Source organism: Echeneis naucrates, chromosome 1 (assembly GCF_900963305.1).
Source record: "Echeneis naucrates chromosome 1, fEcheNa1.1, whole genome shotgun sequence".
Lineage (NCBI taxonomy): Eukaryota > Metazoa > Chordata > Actinopteri > Carangiformes > Echeneidae > Echeneis > Echeneis naucrates.
Window position 1 is genome coordinate 4,419,142 of NC_042511.1, and position 24,376 is coordinate 4,443,517.

General features: G+C 40.0%; 1 protein-coding gene across 1 annotated transcript in view; it reads left to right on the top strand.

The window, feature by feature from the left end:
• The window catches only part of grin2ab (glutamate receptor, ionotropic, N-methyl D-aspartate 2A, b), an 83,018-nt gene that overhangs the window by 16,286 nt on the left and 42,356 nt on the right, over positions 1 to 24,376 (top strand). Inside the window, exons 3-4 of the mRNA XM_029499885.1 lie at positions 2,654 to 2,878; positions 2,976 to 3,134. Of these exons, the coding sequence (XP_029355745.1) occupies positions 2,654 to 2,878; positions 2,976 to 3,134 (384 nt within the window). The remainder of the gene's footprint in view (positions 1 to 2,653; positions 2,879 to 2,975; positions 3,135 to 24,376) is intronic.

A 24,376-nucleotide genomic window follows, 5' to 3' on the forward strand; every position in this document is an offset into this window, starting at 1 on the left:
GCTTACTGAACTCATTTAAAGTGTCTCTCTGGGCAAGCTAACTACCTACAACCCCATTACAAGCCAGCGAAGACAGATTTTTGGGTGGAGTATCACTTTAATGTATTTTGTGGAAACAAGGCCCGCATAACTAGAGCTTAATTTGTGGTGTCCTCTGAGACACTACGTAGAGCTGCTTCACTGGCGATGAGTGAAAGAATCAAATTGTGGACTGATGAATTTAAGCAATTACACCCACATGAGCTTTATTTAATAGGCATTAGGGCTAACATTGTTGAACCAAAAAAGTCCCTTGTATCTGAGGAAAATAACCCGGGGGTTATATTACAGTGTGCAAAGATGTCCTCTGATTCATTGTCACTGAAGGAGCTTGGGAGCCTCTTAATGCCAGCTTCCATTTCAGCACTGGGCGTGTTGTTTCCCCTCAGCAGAGATATCATTTGAACAAATCCAAATGTAACTTCATCCATGAAAATAAAAACATTTTTTGACAAGACTAATTTGCACTTAAAGGCCAACTCCTGCAATTTAAGAAATATGTTTGAATGAGGACAGACAAAAGCTTCCTTTTATTGCAGGGAAGTGGCAATTAAAAAGAATATCTCACCGGTATACCGCATTTTTATAGAGTGAAAACTCATTTAGTGTTGGCAAGATACTAGAAAATTAGACCTGCCTAATATTACATTCTTAACATTTTGCATTTTTCATTAGGGTGGAAGCGCTACCATAAATGCTAACACAGAGGGAAATATGTACCCTTCATGACATCTCCTTTGGAAGATAATCATAGGAGTCAGTGGATGTGACTTTGAGGGCAAATGCAAATACTGTGAGACTGCGGGAACACTCAGTGACCCAAAGTTCTCCAGCTATGTTGATCATTTTGGATGCTGTGGCACAGCGCACTATGGCTCCTAGTTATGTTAGCGCTGATGCTAACTGCAGGGAAAGTTAGTGTAACCCTGCCCCATTGATTGGAGCTGACACTAATTTCCTCAGACAGGAGTATAGCGGTGTGTGATTTAGCGGCGTATGCTAAGTGCTGCTGGAGCTGCAGGGCAGTCTGTGGGCACCAAGGCAGAGGGCAAGCTGGGAAAGTACTGACTTAGCTAACTGGCCTGATTAGACCGGGTGTGAGATGACATGGATCAGATACACACAACACTAACCAAGCCGAGAAGACAGATTTAGTAAAAATGAAGTGCATTTAGAGAAAATTAATAGCGATGATTAGCAGACAGGGATTCACAGTTAGAAAATGAGGAAGATGAAAGATGAGAAGATATAGAGACAGTAGGTTAATTTTGTGGACGTGATGTTTCCTCCTGGGGTGTTTTTCAGCACTGCTGGACTGTGGTGGTGTAAGAAATTGGCTGAGATGCAACGTAGCATTCACATCATGGTTTCATTAGCTTTCATTCAGCTCAAGGCATTTCACACTGCATTTCCTCTACTCATCTGCTTCTCTATGATCTGCTCACATTACAGGAAAAGGTAACAGAGTAAGCTGAAACTGGGAACCAGAGTTTTGACTGCTCTGTATTAGACTGAAACCTGGTTGAGTACTGAAAAAGAGTTGACTTTTTTTTTTTTATCTCAGTGAAAATTATTGATTGATGCAGACACTTGGGTGCCTTTAGCGATTTGGAGTGTTTTCCCTTATACCACCACGGACGGGGTAAAATCAGATTACATTTATTTCAGGGTTATTTTATCCATTAATAGCTAGCACTTGACTGTGAATTTTGCCTATGGGCACAGATTATGTTCAAATAAAGCAAGACAGTGGAAGAGAGATTTAGGGCATTTTCCAAGGCCAGATTATCGCAAAAATAACATTAGGTTTAACCCTGGTCCAATAACTGTGGCACACTTTGAAACAGATTTCTGGAGAGTGGGAGACAGAACTGTACATTCAGAGCCCCAACATCTCTTTGTTCCTATAATCTTTGCTTTTGCACTTGAGATTTGCATTAATGATTAAAAATCGCGTCTCATATCTGAGTCACACTGTTTTTCTCAAAATATGAAGTACAAACTTTGAAAAAGCTGGCGGGTCGTATCAGAGCACTTAGTGCATTTTGGGTTTTTTTTTTTTGTTTGTTTGTTTGTTTTTTTTTAACCCCAAGACATGTATGGAATATGTGTGACTTGTTATCTTGCTGGTTCAAAATATATTCTGTCCATGAAAAATTGAAGCAGATTCGTAAGTCAGTTTATAAAACTTTTACTCAATTTCTTAAAAAAAAACAAAAAAAAAAACAAAACAAAGTTGCCTGGATGAGGCAGGTTTTGTTTGACTTTGAATAAATATGATAATATGTATATATGGGATAACATTGTCTAAAAGAATAAACTACACAAGGGCATGATATAAGACAAGTTTAGTCAACTCTTGCTAATTTTTTTTGGGATATGGATTTGGATAATACATATTTGATGAGATTTGAAAAGTTCAAAAAAATAAAATGTTAAGATTGCAATATTATATTGCCTGTCCTATGTGTCTCATCTGTGCCTGTGACAGGCTGCTTAGTAACATAAAGTTGGGTTTGAGAGGTTTAATTTTGTAAATCTTTTTAAGAAGATGCAGTTCATTTTGTTTATTTCTGGTGTTTTGCTTTGTTGTTTTTTTTTTTTTTTCCTTTAGGGTATGATGGGTGTAGTGAGCTGGATGTTACTCCTGCTCTCCCAGATGTTGGTGCCTGTGATGTCCCAGAAGCCTCCGGGGCTCAGTGTGGGTGTTATCATGGGCCAAACACGCCTTGTTTCCGATCAGGAGCTCCGGCCTCCGAGGCGCCCTGATGATGCCCTTGACATCTCTGTGGTAATACTGAGGATCAACCAGACAGACCCAAAGTCTGTGATTACACAGGTAAAAAGTGCTGCGAACGTTCATTAGTACTACACATACCCATGCTGATTATGAGACCGACAGTTTTAGACCTGATTGTGTTTCACTGTGTCACCAGGTGTGTGAGCTTCTGTCACGCACTCGTCTCCACGGTATTGTGTTTGCTGATGGCACCGATCAGGAGGCCATTGCCCAGATCCTTGACTTCCTCTCAGTTCAGACACAGCTTCCAGTCCTGGGAGTCCACGGAGGCTCCTCTATGATAATGGCTGACAAGGTGAGTGATCATTGACACGAGCACAGAGGAGCTCACTCAAACACAAACAAACAGCACATAGTCCTGCCTCTTTGAAAACACCACGCTTGTGTTTAGGAAGTGAGATTAGGGAGTTGTAGTGCCTCATCTCAGGTAGCTTTAAAAGTTTAAGGATAATACTTTTCATCCTACTCCTTTTTTCTTTTTTACCAGATGTCCTGGTATGTTTGGTCAGACACCTATTTCATTGTCAGCTTTGGTATTTACACTTCAACCCACCTGAGACATCACAAACGATTAAACATTATCCTCCCAGCTATAGCATGAAAAATTATTCTCTCCTCAAACCGCAGAAAAATATAAATTTGACTTGTCCACTCTACAGATAAAGGGAAGTGTCTTCAGCTGGTGGGGATATAAAATAATGACAAACCACAGCCTTTGATGAATGGTATCTTTCCTTCAACTGAGTAACTTTAAGCTCATCCAAACGTCTAATGGATGTATTGAGGTTCTTTGGCTTAAAAATGGACATGGTTCACTGAAGTAATTTATAAACTGTTACAGTCAGCACATTTTAGATGAGACAGTGCCACAGTGGAAGGCTGTGGAAGTGTGTTTGTTAAATCTGTGCTCTCAGAAATGGGTTGGGGTATTTTTATTTTATTTTTTTCTGTTTAAGCTTTGAGAAATGCTGCCAAAACAGCAAGTTGGAAGGCAAAAGTTCAATCAGTTTTTGAATTGATGGCTGATATCACCCCTAGCAATTGTATGTTAATAGGCCTTGAAAAAGGCTTCATCGTGCACATTTATAAGTAAATTATTCAAAAGGTCAGCTGAAGTTTTTGCATAGACTATGGAACATTCTTTGCTATTTTTTATTTTAACAGATGATCAAGCATAGTTTAAATATGCAATAATGTGTTTTCTTCTGTGTCAAAAACTGAACTACGCAAAGCAAAAAAAAAAAAAAGCTTGTGCTGTATGTAGTCGGATCATATCTGCTGTTCAGTGGGATGTTAAAAAGGACTTCTTTTTTTTTTTTTTTTTTTTTTTAGAAAAAAGGGAATATATCCTTTAAGACTGGGAATTTGTTTTTTGTTTTTTGTTTTTCCTTTTTCTTTTTCTGAGTGATGCTCAGTGCAAAGATAGGGCTGTACATCTCTTAGCACAATACTCTCTCTGGTACTGACTCTGTAGACCTCGCTGACAGACAGACAGACTGAAAAAGCTTTGATAAAAACACAACTGGTTCTTTAGCTTTTAAATCTCTCAGGGTATAGCAGCCAAAACACAGGAACCAATAACTGCCGCAATACAGCTGCCTTTTGAAGTATTACTTGATGGGGGATGCGGTGTGTGTGTGTGGAGTATGAGAAAGAGAGACCAAACGCAAAAAAAGAGGCCAAGAGAGAGAGGAAGGATGAAAGTAAAAGAAATGGTGAGACTTGGATAAAGGTTAGAAGAAGGTTACCCAACTCAGTCCACTGAGAACGTAATGATAGGGAAAATAAATAATGTTGTTCGTTTTTCTCAATCATTGCTGTTAATGTGCCATTAAACTAGGTACTTAACCCCCAGCTGCTCGAATTGAACTATTTGGTGTCCAATAGTACACGAGTGTGGTCATTCCTGGCAGCTCCCACGTGTGAGTGTTTGCATGCTGTAACTAACCCGCCCTCCTGCCACGTTTCCTGCAGGCTTGTCCTGCCTGCTGTAAACGAAGGGTAAAAGCAGCCCACTGGTAGGTGGCTATGAAACCTGAGTGAGTCAGCAACTCATTGAAAAATCATTGTGGTTGGGTTTTAGGTCGACTGCACCTGCCAGAAGGAAACAGTTGTTGTGAGCAAAAGGTGTGAAAAGATATTGATGAATCTCCTCATCTGCATTCTGAGCATAGATGTGACTAATCCCCCAATCATTTCTGCCATGTCATGACAAGGACAGCAACTAAGAAGTACTGTCATTATCGAGTGATGCTGTTTGACAAATTGTATATACATTCAGAAATCATATCAGAAGCCAGCATATAAAAATCAACAGCACATCCACTTTTCTTGGCAGTAGTACTGACAAAGAGACATAATTTAAAATAAAACGGTTAATATTAAAGCCACTGAAAAGACAAAACAGAAAAAAACGGCTCATTGCCACATTTTAGAAGCCGCAAGCAGTTAAAGTTTCCTATTTTTGCTTAATAAATAATTGAAAGGATTATGTGATTACCATAATTGTTGGCAATTAATTTCCTGTTGATTAAGTAATTGATTACTCAATGAATAAATTCAGCACCAGTCATGATGGTGCATTGGAGCATGTTTCTGTCTTGCCTGATGACAGAAGCAAAGCAAACTGTTAGGGATGTGATGAGGAATCTCAGTGAGGCTGACACATGTTTTGCACTCGACGGTCATCACAATAATCCAGCTCTTCTGTCACTATATTCTCTGCTATATTAGCTCCTCTCTATGATTTTGCTATATGATACGCATAAAAAAGCCAAACTCCACAAACATAATTTTCTATGAAAGAAACCAAAAGAAGGAAAAATGGCTCCATGTAATAATGGAATACCTCTTGGCTGTTGCCTCCAAACCTGCTGTCAGTGGCGTAATGGTAATCTGGAGGATTGAAAGAAATCTCAGTGGGCTGGTAACAATTCAGCCTGATTACTGTCTGCTAACAAATGATATAGCTGGTAGAGCACTGTGCGCTCTCTCTTTCTGTCTCCACACACACACACATACAATTACTCTGTTAATGTCACAATCAAGTCCACAGTGGAGCAGAGAGAAAAATGAGCAGCTCATCATGTGGTGCCTTGAGTATCACATTCTCTATATCATGTTTTAGATGAAGAGCACAAAATACAGGAAGATGGTGCCAAGAAAACACAGGGGAAAAAAAAAACAAGCAGGCAGGCAAGTGCTCTAAAATAATGGCTATACATGGAGGTGGGCAGTGCAATGTGTGAAATGCTTGGTGTTAACGCAGCATTAAGCTGCCAAAAAGCAAACTTAACTGTCATGATTATGTCACATCTCAAGTAAAGGCTTTCTCTGCTTGTCATTTTTATCAGTAGCTGGCCGTGGAGCCATCGCACAATATCACATAAACAGGAGCAAGCATTGCAGGCTTCCCTTAAAAACTGATAAACGAGATTGAGGAGAGCAGGGACTAGCTGCAACGACTCCTCGGGTTTTAAAAAAAGCAGTTTTTACTTGTAAGGATTTTCTTGAGTTTACACACCATGTCCTTCTGAGCTCAGCTACAATTTGAGTGTTTTTCCTCTGGATAGTAGAATATTTTTCTGCAACTTTTAACAGGGGATAAATGTGCTCATATCAAGTTGTATGAAGTAGAGGGTTTGTTGTTTCGTTCCAATTAACGGAGCTGCACTTTGCCTTTTTGTTTCCATAGTTGAGATTTTACTCCAGGGCCTGCTTATTAACTAACCAATCATTTCTCCACTTTAGCAAAAACACAAGTATCAGCAGTTTTGTAATATTGCAGTGTAACAATCTTAATATTTATATTTATATAAATAAACAGTAGTAAACAAAGTACAGGCTTCGCAACTTGGGAGGGATCATGTAGCAGTAGCCCCCAGATACAAGACGCAACCAAAACCCTACATGGTCCATCTCAATCATTATTTCAACTCCCCGGCTGAGATTAAGTCCACTGCCTCCTGCACCAAACTGCTGCTCATAAGAAGTAGACCCCAGACCCACATATAAAGAGCTTTCACAGACGTTTAGCATGAGCAGTTTTCAGGGCAAAAATCCAGCCTCCTTTTGATCCCAATGTGCAAATGTCCTCAGATGGCCTTCTAACACTTCAACAAACATTTCCTCATCCACAGATTTCTATGTCAGGAAGACTTCAATAAGCTACTAAGTGCACACACAGGCTTTGTTCATCGTTCATCAATCAAAACAATCTGATCTGCCGGCCTGGGATAAACCTTGGAAGTCTTGCTGACAGTAATATTGTTTTAGCTTCCCAGTGTTTGTTTTTGTGTACTCTGTGTGCGGCTGCCAGGATCGCAAATGTTCAAAATAAATTCCACCCCGATTGGTCCAGTCCAAACAAATCAAGGCATCATCCTCTTTTGTTAAAGAAAACAAGTGGACCGTTGCTACAACAGGTTCCTGTCACTCTGCCTCTGCCTCCTCATCATCCCATGTTAGGCATATCAGGGTGGAAAAGCCAGGAATAATCCATTGGAAGTCAGATGGTGTGCTTGGAGAAGGCACACATGTTTCAGGAACATGGAAAAGATGGAGAGAAAGGGCATGTGCGAGCCCAGGAGAGGACCCACATTAGTTTGGAATGTTGTACTTCCATTACTGAGGGACCGCTATGGGAAATGAGAAATGTTGTCGGCTTTACCTCGCCCCCATATGTGCTCACTCATTCGCTGCCAAACCTTGTTCATTTCTTCTTTTGACTTGCTTCTTTTGGTGTGTGGGGGATAGAGGTTAGGGGGGTAACACTGTGTGTGTAGCATAAGAACACGAACATGCTGAAGTGGAAGGTTGTGAATTAAACATGTATGTTCTTTCGGCTTTGCTCTGCCACTGTGGTGGGATGCTGCCCCTTGGTGTCCGTGTGTGCCCGTGTGTGTGTGTTTGTGCGCGTGGATGCATTCATGTGAGCATGTGTGTGTCCCACCCTGGGATGTCCCATATCAGTTGGGGGCATTTGCCCAGGTCTTCTGCTGGGTCGCTTTAATATTTAACACCTGCTCCCCTCACCTGCTGTCACTTGCAGAAGATACACTGCTGTGTCTTTCACTCACTTTCTACCCACCATCCCCTCATTTTTTTTCTCTTGCTCTCCAGCTTCTACTTTCTTTGTGACTCACTGTCTCTTCCAGCCATCTATCTCACTCTGATCATCATTTCCTGCTTCCGTCTTCCTCCTTTCTCCACTGGCACCCCGTCCTGAGTTTCTGTCTTGTCTTTCTGTCTTCTCGTGTCTTCCGCTCTCGCATTTATGGTTTTTAATTTTCTGTTGGCATGGGCTGTGAGAAAAACCACCAGATGCATTAGGAGGTTTTGGGAAATCTTGCTAGCCTTGAACCCCTGTGAAGTAAGATTGGATGATGGGTTTGTGCGTCTGTGTGAAAGAGAGCAGAGGAGAGGGGGGTTACTATGGTTGCTATGGCGACTAAACCAGACCGCAGCATTTAGTTCTGTTCTGCTGGCTGCTCAGGTTCCCTGGCTGTGTTTTCACTGCACGTCTTTTGCCCACTTCCTTGCAGCTTGGCTAGGCATCACACTGTACACAAGTGGAAGCTGTGAAGCTGAGAGATCATGTCCTTGTCTCTGCACTAACAAGTACAACTACCTCCACGCAAAAATGGGTAATTTAGAAATGTCAATGTGTGAAAATGACGCATTTGTCCACACTGCTGTTTTCAGGTTGTTTTTGGAAAGTTCATGATCAATTTTGCTCAACAAACAACGAAAGTGTGAATCACAGTCAACATCTGGTAAGCAGCAGGATGCAGACAGCTTGGTTACTCTGCTGAATCACAGCTGCTTATAAATCCTCTGATCACTTCGGTTTGTTTAATGCTGTCCAATTTACATCTTAGTTGTATCCATATCAGTTGCTACCTACCGATCCAAATCAGATGGAAAGAACTATATATACTATATGCTTAAAAATAAAATAAAAAAATATATATTTCTGAAGATGTATTTAAAAATATCCCAAAGTAGGTCGCTTTTACTCAACAGTGTACAGTAAATGAAGTCTTTTTTTACTCAAACAGAAACTCTTAAAACTGAAACATACCTAGACAAGCAAATTTTAATTTTCAGCTCCAGTTTAATTAGTAAATTGCAAACCATGACAAAACAGCTTGAAATGAAGCAAAAAAGAAAGAAGAGAAACATGTGAAACGGAAGTGAATCGTCATCTTTCTTGTTATAGATATGTTTGTATTTATATCTTGGCACTGACACTATGCGCTGTGTGGAAGTAGGGAAAAAAAAGAGCTGCAGCATCACACCTCATCGTGTTTTTTCTTGGAGTGGTTTTCATCTTTGCGGGGCAATTGGAATGTTTGCTACATTTTTTTGGATTTGAGACAGCCACTCCTCATCATCCCTTTTTAAATGTGAATCCTTTTCATCTTTGGAAGAGTATTTTCCGTCACAGATGCTTTGCTTTCCAGTGCACTTTCCTTTTTTTTCCCAAACTTTGCGTTGTTGATTTCTGTCGGTTCGACTTGTGTCTTTCCCATCAGCTTTGGTCACAATCAGTGCCCTTTGCAACCTTAACAACTTGTATTCCCATCTATCCTGGTGCGGAATTACAGTTGCGTATTTGACATCAGAGATCATTTAACTTGTTTACAGAGGCTCAGTGGATATTTGCCTTGGTTTGGGGGATTGTGCAGGAGTTAAATAAGCCATCATCCAAAAGACAGATGATTGACCTTCCCATAATTCTAAAAGAGATTGTGGCTTAAAATATGCATTGATGGTAAATACATTTTTGTGCCTCTCCGTCGAGTTGATTAAATATCTGGCATTTCAAGGATATGAATGACTAATTCCATCACATTTCACAAGGCTGGACCTCTTATGAGTGCCAAGAAAAACACAACACAGCAGTAACATTACAAAAAAACTCTGGTAAAAATAACACCCTTATTGCGTTAAGGGCAGTTTGCATTGTGACTTCATGGCTCTGAAGGAAGTGGCCAAGTAAATAGCACTTCGCAAGCATTTTATTTGCTGTAATAGCTGTTTTTTTCTGCTATCACTGAAGTGATTTTCATTGTACTGTAGCTATAACTGAAATGTTGATGATAAGAGAAGCATCCTGTTGATAAATGGGAAAAAAGGGGTAGTTACATGTGACTGGACAGCCCGCCCAGGACAGTGGCAGGATATCCCATTTTTCTTTTGTGGTAAAATCGCAGATGTAGACAGAATACAAAAATTGCTTTGTGTTATGTCTGAATGTTGCTACATGGATCACTGTCTTGAAGGATAAGAGAACAGAAATGCTTTTTGCTTTGTTATGTTTTTTTCCCTTTAAACTGCTACAGACTATAAAATCCTACCACTCTTCTCCCACTCTATACATACCCAGGACATTATTGCTTAAAGGGGAGAAACATTTGCATCTAATGATGTGAATATGAAGTCTGAAAGGTCAATTGTTATCAAGGTGGCTCCCAGAGAAATCACAGTTTACTTACACAAAGAGCCTGTATGTCTAGCAGTATTACATGTGTGGTTATCAAGACTGGCTAAATTTGAAAAATTAGGACACTCAGGTGACTCGTGTAAGATCTTAATCAATTCTACCTATAGACTGCATGCATTTTTAGATGCCTGGCAAGTTAGCACACATAATAATCCATAATTGCACTGTAGAATTGGTATGATAGTCACAATGTATATTAGCCATTTGTAACAATTACAACATTAAATCAGTTACATTGTTTGCTATATTCAATCAGTGGCTGCTAAAACATGCACATCATTGCAGTACTGAGTCATCATCTGCTTCAGCCACTCCAGCATTTACAGTGGGGACATTCCAGTAGTACAAAATGGAGAACGTTGCTGCAGCTTATTAGCTGTGTTTCATTGTTCACGTTTCCTTAACCTCATATGTAAGAATTCGTTTGTTTGTTTTTCACAAATCCTTAAAATAAACTGAGTATTTGGTAGCTTAGTTGCTAGCTCAGAGAGAGATTTAGATGTAGTCTACAATGCTGAAAACTAACTTTCTCCTGGGACTGAATGGAAAATAAGCTGATGAGCCATAGCATGTTGGCAGCATGCTAGTATGTTTGTTGCTAGCTTGCCAGTTAAAGTAGCAGTATACCAAGTAGCCATGCAATGAGGCTGTTACCCAGATAGCAAAATAAATCTGGCCCACGGGACACGTGTTTGTGTTTGTTCCTGCCCTCTATATGGCCGTTTCCACAGCCTGGCCCATGTACAGCATGATTGTCAGATGCTGCTTCCACATCTGGACCAATTCTGGCGGGCACAAAAAATATACTCCAGGCTATCAGCCAGCACCGGATGGAAACAGCCAAGATCTGCTCAGATGTGGATGTATTAGGGCCAGACTTGTAACGAGAGCCCAGGAATTTGTTGGGCAAGGCATTACATGTTTTGATCTGAGTACTAAGTTTCTAGAGCCATGCAAAAACATGCTGTGTCATTTTATAGTGTTACGAAAACATTGTGGTTTGTGGTTTTTTTTATTGTTTCCTTGTATAATCCGTGAAGAAAGTTTTAACCCACCCATTGTTGCATAAAATGCTATCTTTCTTCACTGGTGTTGGACTAACAATCCATAAACAAAAGCTGCCTATGGTAAAGCTACAATCATAGTAAGTTGGTTTATGTTGACACCAGCCAGACAACTGAAGCAAAAATACTGTTGGTCACAGCTCATATCCCACACCTCGGTCTTTATGATTGTGGCTCGTCGCCCGTCTGCTCAGTCACAACAGCCTAAGCCAGTATTTTATTCCCACTGTGGAGCGTCTGCGTCATAGAAGCCAGCTTTGACACTGACAACCACTGGCGTACATGGGGGCAGGACTGGGTTGCCCTTTTTCCTCTTGGATGCAAATTGCCCTTTTCAACTGGCAATCAAAAGTTTTAAGGCCTTGCCGTGACCCTTTCATAGGCCATGACCTTCTCGCCAATTCATTTCAGTAGGAATTAAGACTTTTATTTATTTTTTGCCCATGTCCCTGAAAAATGCCTCAGCCAGACACTTCAAACTATTTATTAGTAAATGTGAAATAATCCATAGTGTCATTTGTGGGTCTAAAGCAGGAAGTAATTTTGGCCGTTTGAAATGCCATTGTCAACTCCGGTGGTCTGAGTTCATCACAGTTTATCACAGTTGGAGAAAAGAAAACCAATGGTATCTTTAAAAAGCACAGAAACAATCACACACGCACACACAAAATACTCTGCCTGCAGTTTTTTCACCATCAACTGAAGTTAATTGTGAAACTAGGTTTGAACTACACTGCTACATCTGGCCACTGTGAAAACGGGCAAAAGAAGTGCCACCTCCTTGACTTATCCTCAGCAGTAAAGTTGGAAATTTAGCAAAAATTTTCCTGGCAGTGTCAGTTACTGCTTCTGTAATACTTCTTGCAACCATAATTCCCATGACCACTTAATATTTTATCACAGGTATACTAACATGTAGTGGCATTTATTCTTCTTTACTGTCAACATTCTTTAAATGTCATCATTTAGTTATACCAGAGCTCTAAATTAGAGACAGACCAGTCTCTAAGAGAAGAGCATGGAAGGTGAACACTGATTATAAATAATATGACGTGCCCACTTCACAGAATCATTGATTATTTGAAGTGTATCCATTCTGGCACTTAGAAGCCTTGATTGGGAAATAAAAGTATCTGGCGCCGTAAGAGATCTCCAGACTTAGAATTAGATAGATTATCACAGTCATGATGAGATGCCCTGATTTAAGTAGCAGATTCATCTGAGTTGTCCTGATGTATGAAACACCAAAGCAGTTAATATTACTTGAATCTTAGGCTTACATTATTTTCTGACTTATCGATGTTTTATTGTAAAAATAAAGCAACATGTGTCTTGCTTAAATTCCTCTGGAAAACATTGCCAGTGTTAACAGCACTTGTGCAACTGTCTGCTGTTTAAGTGTGTCTGTGTTGGCAGTGAGTCTCAGTTATTGTTATTTGCTCGTTGGAACCGGCTGCCGAAGATGTCAATCTCTCTACAGAAGAGCTGCTGCAGCTGCTAGGCACACATCCCCAGTATGTGTTGGTTTGTCCCGTAGTCTGTGTGTGCTGTGTGATGGAACAGCAGGATGGTGCTTAATGCCAACAGGTCCCTTAGTCTTGCGCACATTGAGAGAACGACCGTGGCTGGAGCTGTTGGCTTTGCACCTGTGTTTATGAAAAAGTGTGTGTGCAGGAGTGTTGATGAATCACTCAGATCTGTCAGCAGTCATCTCTACTCAACCTCAAACACACCACCCGACCACAGTGTTTCCACACAAATCTGCCTGCTATTCATTTTTTTCTCCTCCCCTCGCCACACTGTCATCTCTCACACACACGCCAAGCTCCCCGTATTTCTCCCTTTGCATCCTTCTCTTATATACTTTAATTTGTCAGTCACCCTCCAAGTCGTCTGGTGCTCCCTTTCTTCCCTTCACCTCTTGCCAACCTTATCCCCTTTACTGTTCTCTTGTCATCCCCCCTGCTCTCCTCCTTCTCTCACGCCCCAGTTGGAGAGTACAATGAAATGGCAATGGCAGGGCTGTGGTGTGTGTGTGTTTGTCTGTGTGATGTCACACTACAGCAGCTCTATAGTAGCTCTCTCTTTTTTTAATCCCTGTGCTCACAGACCACACTGCTATTTTAAGAATCTATAAATCTTTTCAAAGAAGCTTCAAGGGGAAAGCTTGTCCATGTACTGTGTACTGAGTCTGTGTTTTTGGCAAGAAAGTCTGTGGAGGAGAAAGTGTTTAGGTATGTTTGCATGCATGTGTTTATTTTCCTGTCAGACCAGCTGATGGCACAACTTTTAGCAGTTGTACGGGCCATGTTGAAATTATTCGCACAGACAAAAATTGAATCAAAACACTTATTTTGATATAGCAGATTTGTATATCTGGAAAAACAATACCCCCCTTCTGACTTAACTGATTTGAATTTTAATCTATTTGGTTATTTGCTGTATATGATATTTTTCTCAGAGGCCATTCTGAGCACCCATCTGCACATTTGTCTTTCTCCAGGGTCACTTAAATGTGAGAATCTCGAGGAAAAGTCAAGCTGATTGTTTAGAAGCACAGATGGTACCATGTTAATAAAACAGGGTGGATCTCAAGACTATAAGCCGACAATAAACCGGGCAGTAAACCTGGCTCAAAGTATATTGCAAGCTCATTATTGACTCAGCAAGATAATATTTCCAGCCCTGAAATGTCTGATGTCTTATCTCACATGTAAATCTGTTACTGGCACAAAGGAGCCGTTGTCTAGATGCAATTGTTCTGAGCGGAGCTGATTATAAAATGGGGTCAACAAGGAATTCACTTAATAGGAAAGCTACAAATTTTTGATGTCTGTGATACCATTTTGTGCAACTTTGTTGTTCTTTTATTTAAAGTCTTTGAACCTTTTCCTTTACCTGCTGGTCCATTGGGCGGTCTGTGAAGGAGGAGAACAGCTTAAACACTATGGTTAAAGCGTGTTATAAAATTACTGGCGTTCGGCTGAGGGATTTGGGCACAGTCTGGGAGAAACAAGTGTCCGAGAAAGGAAAAAGATCATTCTGTTGAGTTCTTACTGCAGCCTTCCAGCTGACGCCATAATGTGCCCAACAGCATAACTAATCACAATGCAAAGTCTTTTATTCCCTCTGCTATTTTAGTTGTTGAAATTTATGTTTTATTATTGTTATTTATTTATTTGATTTTTGTTATTGATTCTACGTGCCCGCATGTCTTGTAATGTTTCCTTTATGGGTCGTTCTTTGTATGAATGTGGGAAAGCTGTGAATGAATTGCCCATTTGGGATGGATGAAGTTGTCAGAACTGAATTGAACCGAAGAGCTGTCTTCAGCAGCGGAAAGCAAAGCCAATGTGAACTCTCTTTTTCAAAACTTCTTTTGTCTCAGCAAGGTCTAATAGTGATTCACTGTAGCCTCCAATTGTTGACAGAGCTGGTCAGAGGGCGTCTAAAAATCTCTTATATTATAAAGACAATGATGGCTGAAGCTTTTATCAAGCAACAAGACAATAAATTCGTGAAACACAACAAAGTAAAAATATATGAACACACACCTGGAATTCAGAATCTCACTTGGAGACCAAAACATGTGGACCAATCCAGTTGGGTGCAGCCTAAAATACATTCTAAATTTCTGGAAATGTAGTGGTAAAAACTTATAATTTAGCTGGAAATTGGGAGAAATACACAATACTTGAGTAGAAGTACCTGGTTGCTAACCCTTTCCCTCCCCCAATGCTGTGTTGTACAGTTGAGCATAGGCAGTTTGAAGCTGTTTAAACAAATGACCAGTCCTGTTGTCTTCTGGATCAGGTAGTCTTGGGACTTTTGTTCTACACTATAAATGCGTTGTGCCCTCCTTCCTCACACTGGCAATAGTTGTGTGCCCTACAACTGTCCACTGCAGTTTTATTCTTCGGGAACATTCTGCTGTCCTGAGCTGCTTTGAGCACTTTCTTTCTTAATAGAGACTGTTTCCTACATGAAATCTACAACCTGCCTCTTGTCATTATCCCCATAAGCCTCCTTCAGGGCTTTCCTGATACTGTCGGCCCAAGTGTCATCTCCACTGTAAATAGCTCTGAGGCCACTGGGGCTGTCCCATCCAGTTTTATACATGCAATGGGCCTGCTTCTTAAAAAATGATACACTTTTCAGCAGCTTCAGGCCAGTTCCATATTTCTATTTTTGTATATAGTGCTATATGCCTCTTTCTTTTCAACAGCTAAAAAACATTTATGGAAATTGTCATTGTTTCAGGAGTTCACTATGTGGAAACATTTTCTTCCCAACTGTCGGTTCTGGCTGTGCTGTTCTCTCCCTCGTAGGCTTCAGTGCTACCATCAGAATGGGAAATCATACCGTCATAATTGACTGTCTTGAGCATGGGGATGGTGTCGACAGCTCTGTCCTGGCTTAGCTGGTGTCATAACGGAGGAGCAGATCTAGGCACTCTTTCTGTCTGTCATGTCAGATGTCTTACAGAGTTCCACTCAGTTAATTTCATAAAAAAAGTTATTTTATGCATTCCTTCTGCCGCTTCACTTAGTCATGACTAACAATTCTTAAAAGCTTTATTCATGAAAATGTGTTCACTGACCTTAAAACTGTTTTTTTAGACTAAGTTGGTAAATATGGGGTCCTCTGTCTGCCTTATTCATCTGAAAATATCGCCACTGAACCAGACCATGGGACCAGCTGTGCTGAACGTTGCATTTGTTAGAATAAATTCATGGATCATTTTTCTACATATAAAGCTATAAAAGAATTAACTGAAATCCTATTTGTACAAAAAAGGTGGTTGAATTATTAAGGATAATTCTGTGTAGGGATTTTTATTTAATCAGTCTAGTTCTCCATACTCAATTTAACATGAGAGTTGGGAGAAAATGGCCAAGTAAGTTAATTTAAAGTTAGTTTAAACTATAGTAATCCCAGAGGAGGAATTTGTCTTGTGTATTTGACCCATGAAGGAGGATCGGGTCACTTCAGTGCAGCTCCAACTCCAAAGGGCTTCTTCCTAGTAACAACTAATCCACTGCTCTGTGGTAAATACATACAGATAAACGTGATAAGAAAATTTTATTTTTAGTTGTTATTTTTAATAAAACATTTTCAATATTATCACTAAACACTTTCAAAGCAGCTATGGCCAATATTTTTTAAACTTACTGTGAAAATGGCCAAAGAATATGAAACAGTAACTTGAGTGTTACAACTCTTTGTTAATGTTTGTGTAAGTTCCTTGTTTCACATGTGATTTGTGTGCGTTCAGCCACAACATAGCTGTCCACTTGTGATCAGATCTCCAAAGACAGATGTTAACACCAGGTCAAAAACAGTTTAGGCCCAAACAACCAGACACAGATAATGATTCATTACGGTACAGATATTTGGTGGAGACCAAAACCAAAGCAAAAAGAGAACAAATAATGACTCCAAAATCAAAATATTGTGAGTCTGAAACTGCTGTATTTGTAAATAAGTTTTTAAACGAGTTTGGTATTTCAACTTAATGGTTATGACAAAACAGTCTGTCATTTTGGATTTTAAGTGCTACAACTGTACACTTGCATTATTCTGCATGTTAAGGGACAAAAATTCATGGGAGGTGACGATAAGTAAAACACATTTTTTATATGAAAGGGACTTTGGTGTTTACTTTTTGCTGATATGCTTGAGAAAAAACCCATCAATCGTTTTTGGGAGCACCGGCCAGCTACAGGGCAGTATCTCAAACACATCTCCATTTCTGAAGCCACTGCCTCTTATCTTCCCCGCTCCGGATTACTTGGATTACTGTAACTCCTTGCACATATGTATCAGTGTGTCCTGCATGCAACTAGAATAGTGAATTGCTGCCAGGCTTACAAATGCATCCAGGAAGGTAGCCCTTATTTCCCTGTTGGCCTGTCCTCATCTTCCTCCAAATGTGCCGTGTAACGTCTGCCATTGCAACACAATGGGTAAGATTTCATTGTTAGTTATTGAGTCTCGATTGATTTTCCCCTCATTAAATTTTGGTTCTAACATCTGAGGGAATGTACAACTGTATAGAAGAACATTGTTGCATCAATAAATGTAAACAATTCAGACAAATAGAACAGTGATATCCAGCTTATAAACAGTAAACACAAGCTTTAGTTCCTAAATATACAGGCGCAGTTTACCAAAAATATTTTTGTGGGAGCAATCCGGTCTACCAAGTGAACTCCATCCATCTCTTATCTAAACCTGTTATTCATGCAAGGGCCAAGGTACAATTTTTTACTTCACATGCTCGTCCTTTGACTGTGGAAGTGCACGCAAATAAATTTTACACCCAGAACCGTCTTGCTGTGATGTAACGCTAAGCACTGAGACCAGGAGAACCATTATCTCTAAATTTGCATAGATTATTGGCATCTCCTATTGTATTTGGGAACATTGTTGATCTTCAGTGTTTCTTCTCATGCATAGTCAGTGTGTGAAGTAGTCAGCTGCCCCTGTACAGAAGCAGAGGATGTGCTTTACACAAAATGTCAAATATCCATTTAATGCAAGATTCGTCAGTAATATTTTCAGCATTTTGTCTTCTTGTCAAAACAGCGCATTTCTCAATTTTGGTAGTCCAAGGTTGCAGAACAACCATGTTTTTCCCGCTGACGCCGCGCAATATAGTTTATCAGCTTCACTTCCAGTGTTTCCAGATACAGGTAATATTCTTACCACCTCACGTAATCAAACGTCAAATAACCCAAACCTTAATAGCCTCTCGTTTATTTGTTTCATCTAATGAGATGCTGATTACGTCATAGTCCAACTCCTCGACACAAGAATGATCTCTTATTTCAAAGGCTCGTTTGTTGCTTGTGATGATAATGATTGCGGTGTCAATAATGATGTGGACTATGGTGACAGCTGTGATGATAGCGATGACAATGATGCACACCATGACGAGTAATAGAGCTCCTTTTATCTCTGATGTAGAGAAACAAGGTGTGGAAGTCATCAGAGGAACGCTGGGCCATTCTCTGTAATTAGATATTTTATTAAAAAGGCTTTCCATATGCAATATAGATGTTATATGGAAACCTACTGATGAACAGTAAAGACAGGTACAGAAAAATAACATCTGCTGTATAATTAAAGGCGCTCTTCCCTGAAAAAACAAAACGGTGTCTGCACTGCCGTGTTTGTCTATATTCTCTGATTTACACACAAATGTTACTAATCACAGAGTTAACTTTAATTTCAGTGTTAATGTGCAAATAAATTCTTTGTGATTCAACTCAGGACATATTTTTTGGTGTTAACATGTTCTCAGTAGAGCAGATGAAAAACAGCATTTCCCAAGGTGCCATCATTGGGAAATGACATTTCCCCTGTAAGTTGGTCGACAGTGATGGGAATTCAAATCAACACAAACAGTCACCGCCAACTATTTAAGAAACATCAAGCCATATGTTTGTAAAATCTTTTATATATTACAGATAAATCCAGAGTTTACATAGACACTGGAACACGTCACAAACAAATGAAAACTGAAACAGCACAGAATATTCACCATGAATAAAATGAAGGTTGAACAGCAGGGCAGCCAGGCGGAGCCACAATGATTTGCCACTTCGAGATCTTTAACGCTACACAAATAATAAGTTCTTTGACAGAGCTGTTATTGCTATAGCTGTAATTTTGATTCATTAACCAAGCAACCACTCACTGATAACTTTAGATAACGGGGTGCCTAACACTTTGTGATAGATAGACAAGTGTCTTTATTTTTATTTTTTATTCCTTTGCATATTGTGACCCACCCACTTGTTTGACCTCGATGATAGACCATGCAGTTTGACGAGGACAACAACATCAATATGCTACAAGTCTCTTCTACGCCTAGCAGTGTCCGTGGACACTGTCCACAGGGAGGACTAACTATATACTACCTGACTGTCATCTGAAACCAGGATACATTACTGCCTGAAAATTCTTCATACTTTTCCAGAGCTACTGCCAAATGCATTTACTCACTTTAATTGGTACGCAAAAAAAGAAGTGCCATCTCCAGACTTTACTCCCCATAGGTACAGGGCTACCTCCGAACTTCTCAGTTGTCTAATAAGCCAATTACTGCAACAGGAATACAATCTGATCAATCATAGTTAGGGAAGTGTTTGACAAAGTTGCAGGACTTGAGGGAATTAGCTATGGCTGCTTCACAGTCTCACATCAATCATCTCCCAGGTGCAAACAATTGCAAAATGCATAATGAAAGAAGAATGACTTTTAGATATTTTTTCTGACATTGTAGTTAAAGTTGATTTCCTAAAAACTAAACTCCACTGAGCATGTAACAGCCAGCAGCCAGTTGTTTGACTGCTCAGTCAACTCAATGACGTGGATTTGCAAGAGCATATATAATAATGGCATAAGCAGTTGCACAGATATGCTGTCATTCCAGTCCACATTAGAATAAGTGATTACACTTGCATACATAGGTAGAAGTTTTTTTACATCCCCATCTAATCTAGATATTGTGCCATATATACAAAGAGCATAGGCGCTTGCCTCGAGGCATCCATCATCTATGTGCTTCCTTTTGGGGGGTAGAAAGGGAACAGAAGAAGGTGTGCCGGGAAACAAAGACAATAACTATGACATACTGTACTGGTGTCAGTTCCACTCCTCTTCCTCAATGTTAATAATTGTTTCTATACTTTAGGGGGAAAACACAATAACTGGCCCTTAGAGAGGGGGAAGTAGACAGTGATCGAAATAATAGAGGAAAGTGCAGGAATTGGTGGATATGTATTGAAAATAGAAGCAGAGCGTTAGATTTGTTAACATCACACTAAATGCAGCAGTGTCCAATTATGTACCATGGAGAGCTGATTCCTGTACTCCAGCACTTCCATCCAAGCAAACAACTGAGCTCATTTTCAATATTTGTCTCTGTGTCCCACATGACATTTTATCTAGTCTGTCGCTTACAGTGTGGAGAAAGTTGAAATGTCATTGAGTGTGAACAATATCAAGCTCCCAGGCCTTCTTAAAATGCAGAGAAGTATTACTCCACTTATGCAGGAGAGGAGCACTCAATGAACGTTTACAGATCACACTTTCCTGCAGTAGCTTGGCATTCTGAGCTTTTGCAGCAAAAAATGTCTCTAATGAGCTACCTTGAAGCAGAGAGGGTTTATCTAATTAGTGCAATCACATGATATATTATTAAGAAGGAAGAAAAAAAAAACATCTGTAAATATAATAAAATAAAAAATTCAGTGCATAGAATTTGACAGCTCTAATAATTATATGTCGCAGAGTGGGGCTGCTGAAACACACCGCCTCTTCAGCTTTACTTACTAAATTAGTCTTTCTCGAATTGTTTAGGTGGAATTTTTTGTTCAGTACCGATGGCAGTGAGACGAACAGATAATGGGGGGGCTGGCTCTCACTCTTGGATCCTGGATTGGGAGTGGAGCTCATAGCCAAGCTCTGCTCCTGGCACCTGTTGTTCAATAGCCCCCATAGCCCGTCTGAGCACAGCCTGAGGAAGCAGCAGGTTGGTGCTGTCTTGTGGCCTCGCCACCTGGGATATTGAACAGAGGCGCAGCTAGCATAGGTGCAATAAGTAACACTAAGTATCTTATAATTTGTACCGCATTGAAGACTTTAATCCAATACATTTGGTCTGTGTAAAGAGAGGAGAAAGCGGTTTTCTTTGCACCGACTCTCTGCTTTTGGTCTCTTGCTTATTGTTTTTTGTTGTAATTATATAGCAGCTGAATTAAAGTATTAAATGCTCAGTTCACGGAGAGATGCACAAAGCCTTGTATTCAGCAACTGTGACTTAAAATGAGCCATCTGTCCAGATTTTTTGTTGTTCTTGTTGTCATTGTAAATTTATTAACAGCACAACACCAACTTGTTATGCCATCACTGAGCTACTAGACAGAAAAATGTTGAGGAACTGCTACACAGGTATTCAACACCAGGAAGCAAATATATAATTTACTCCAAATCAATAATATTAGAAACTAGTTACTAAAGTCAATTACTACTGATCTAATGGTGGGTTGCAGTCCAAATGTGACCATCTGTTTGGCTGTGGTTCCTTGGCTGTCCGTCAGGAAACAGTCAGCCAATCGGAATAGAGGTCCGAGATTGACATAAAACAACTGGTTCTTTTCAGAGCCACAGAGAGAAGCGTGAGAGAGATGTAAAACTATACTGAAAGGTCATTTTTGGTGCCTAAAAACAAATACACCAAATTCCCAACAGAGATTATAATTTTGCAGGAAATGCAAGTGGACTTAGATTTCGTCAAATGTTATTTATGTATTTGGCAAATTAAAATATCCGTAAGGCATCGATACCTAACTCAACCTAAGTACAGATAGGAGTCAGGATGCAAAGGTTTGTGCTTTGTACATCTGCCATCCACCAACCACCTCCTGTTGACTACACTGCTGTTAATAACTGTAGTGATTCATTAATTCTCTGCGTTTGGAGCAATGCTCTGACAAGTTGGTGTGAATATAATCCAGAGACCAAGGCCACAATTTAGTAGCATATGAACATTTCTAAGAGACAGGGCTGCATTTATAGAAAGGACAGGGAATTGCAGATGTGGGCTGAGGAAAAAAAACTTGAACTCTGGGAGATTATCGTGTCCTTCCAGCAAACAGCAGAAGGTGCCGTCCTTCTGTCCTCATCAGCTCATGACCACTAATGTGCAGTTGAGCCTTTGACTGCTGACTGTGAAGCGGCTTTGAAATCTTCAACTCTTAGGTTGTGGTTGTTTCACAAAATAAGGCGGCTTCCTGAGCTGAAGGGAGCAGCTGTATCAGGTGACGAAGAGAATACATTCAGGGTCACAGTGACGTATCAGTGCAAGTGAAGCTGGAAGATTGGCAGCTGCTGTAGGTGTTGAAGCAGAATGTGGTGGGAAAGACAGCTAATCCATCCGACATCAGCATTCACCTGTTGTACGTCCACAAGCTAGAAGCTGTTTCAAGGAAACAGTTGATACATGTTACAGAAATGCTGCTTCTCTGCAGCTTGGCTGGCCTTGCTCTGCGCACAGATAACGTGGTTAGCGTGTCTTTGTGCTTCCCATTGGAGGCATCGCCTTGGAAGAGAGATTCCTTATAACAAAAAGAAGGCGAGCTGATTATATTTTCTAGCTGGCCCGGCGACCCCAGAAAGTCCTTGAGAGTGGGTGGAAGTATTATCTGGGAAAAATCTCTCTAGTTTGCCAGATGTGTAGGAAGTAGGTAAAGAATTCACAGTAGTGAGCAACATAAGCAATAAACTTAAATAGTCATTTATTATTAAATAATCAATTATTTTAACTGATGAAGTGTTTTCATGTTTTAACCCTATATTGGGCAAGTGACAAATATGGTACGTCCATGTAAGGTAACAAATTAGTCACTTGTTCGACAAAGGGTTAACATTTGCTTTGCTCCTTTTTCACCTTTCAGCAAGTCATTTGAAGCTTTTACTATTTTCTGATGTTTTATTGACTTTTTGATGAATTGATTAACAGGAGTAATAATTGATTCTTTACCAATAAGAGCCATAACATCAATTAGTAAAATAAATGACCTTATACCGTTGGTAAAGGTTATTTGCCTCAAATTCAGATTGCTTATCAGCATATTATATCTTTTGGGGCACATTGAATTGGCCACTAAGTGCAGCTTTATTGAGAAATAAGACAAAGAAAAGATAGGAAAAAGAAAATAAGGCCAAATAAGATTGCAAAAGAAAGGAGAGGCAGGAAATATGTGTAGTGGGATTTATTTTTCTATTTTTATCAAGGTAAGGTGGAGTGAGTCTGTGTGGTATTTTTCATTAGATTTTTACAGCCAGTCAATAAATCACACCAGCAACTTATGAGTCACAGTCCGACTTCTCTGACCTCTGAACGGAGATCTGACGTAGCTCACGTAATAAGGTATTTCAATATCCAAATGAGAAAACCGACCGAAAAAAACTGAAGCATTTCTGTATCTGAGATGGCAGCTGCTTTCCATGATAACCATGCTGTGAATTCCTTACAAAAATACAAATCATGGTTTTATCCTATTGCCTCCCATATTACACGCTGTGTAAGTACAGAAAGCTCAGTGTTCCTTGTTAAATCTTGTGTTTTATGTTTTCATTGCTCATCCCCACTGTGAATGTGCTGCTGATAACTCCCCTTTCCATTTATACCGCTGCCTTTAAACTTTTGAATATTTTGCGCACAACCTCAATCAGAAAGTATGACCAGCAAAGTTGTGATGAGTTGCAGGGGCAGGAAAAAAAACGTAAAAGAAAATGAGCGGTGTAAGGATGGATGGATGGAGGAAAGGAAAGCAGAGTTGCGTTTTTGAGGTGATGCCCACTTTGGCAAGTCACACTCCCTTCACTGCTCTGTTCTGCTCTGTTTTCCTCTGCGTGGGTTGTCGCTGTATAAATAACACTCTCAGAGCAGATCAGAGAGGGAGAAAGAGAGAAAGAGACAGAGAGAGGATGAGGGAGGCAATAACAGCAGAGGAAGAGACAGTGGGTGAGGGATGAAGGACGCATGGGGGAAGGAAAATGGTAGAGAGAGAGAGAGAGAGACGGAAAGAAAAAGAATGGAGAAACTCAGTTGATCAGAGTGATATTAGATCTTTTAGAGGAAGAGGAGGAAGAATGCAGGGAGAGAGAATATTGAGAGGGCTTGCAGAACAATTGAACCATATATGGTAACATTAACTACGAAGTTATCTGAGAGGATGAGCGAGAGAGAGAACAAGTGTGAGAGAAATGGATGTGAAGATGTACAGTATGAACCCTTCACAGAGAGAGAGAGAGAGAGAGAGTGTGTCATGGTCTGTCTTAGGCAGCACTTGTATGACACCATCAGCATTAGTCACAGGGCAGATGATTAATAGTGTAAAGATACAGCAGCTCATCATTGCCAAACAGCAGATCTTAGATCATTTTTGCTTA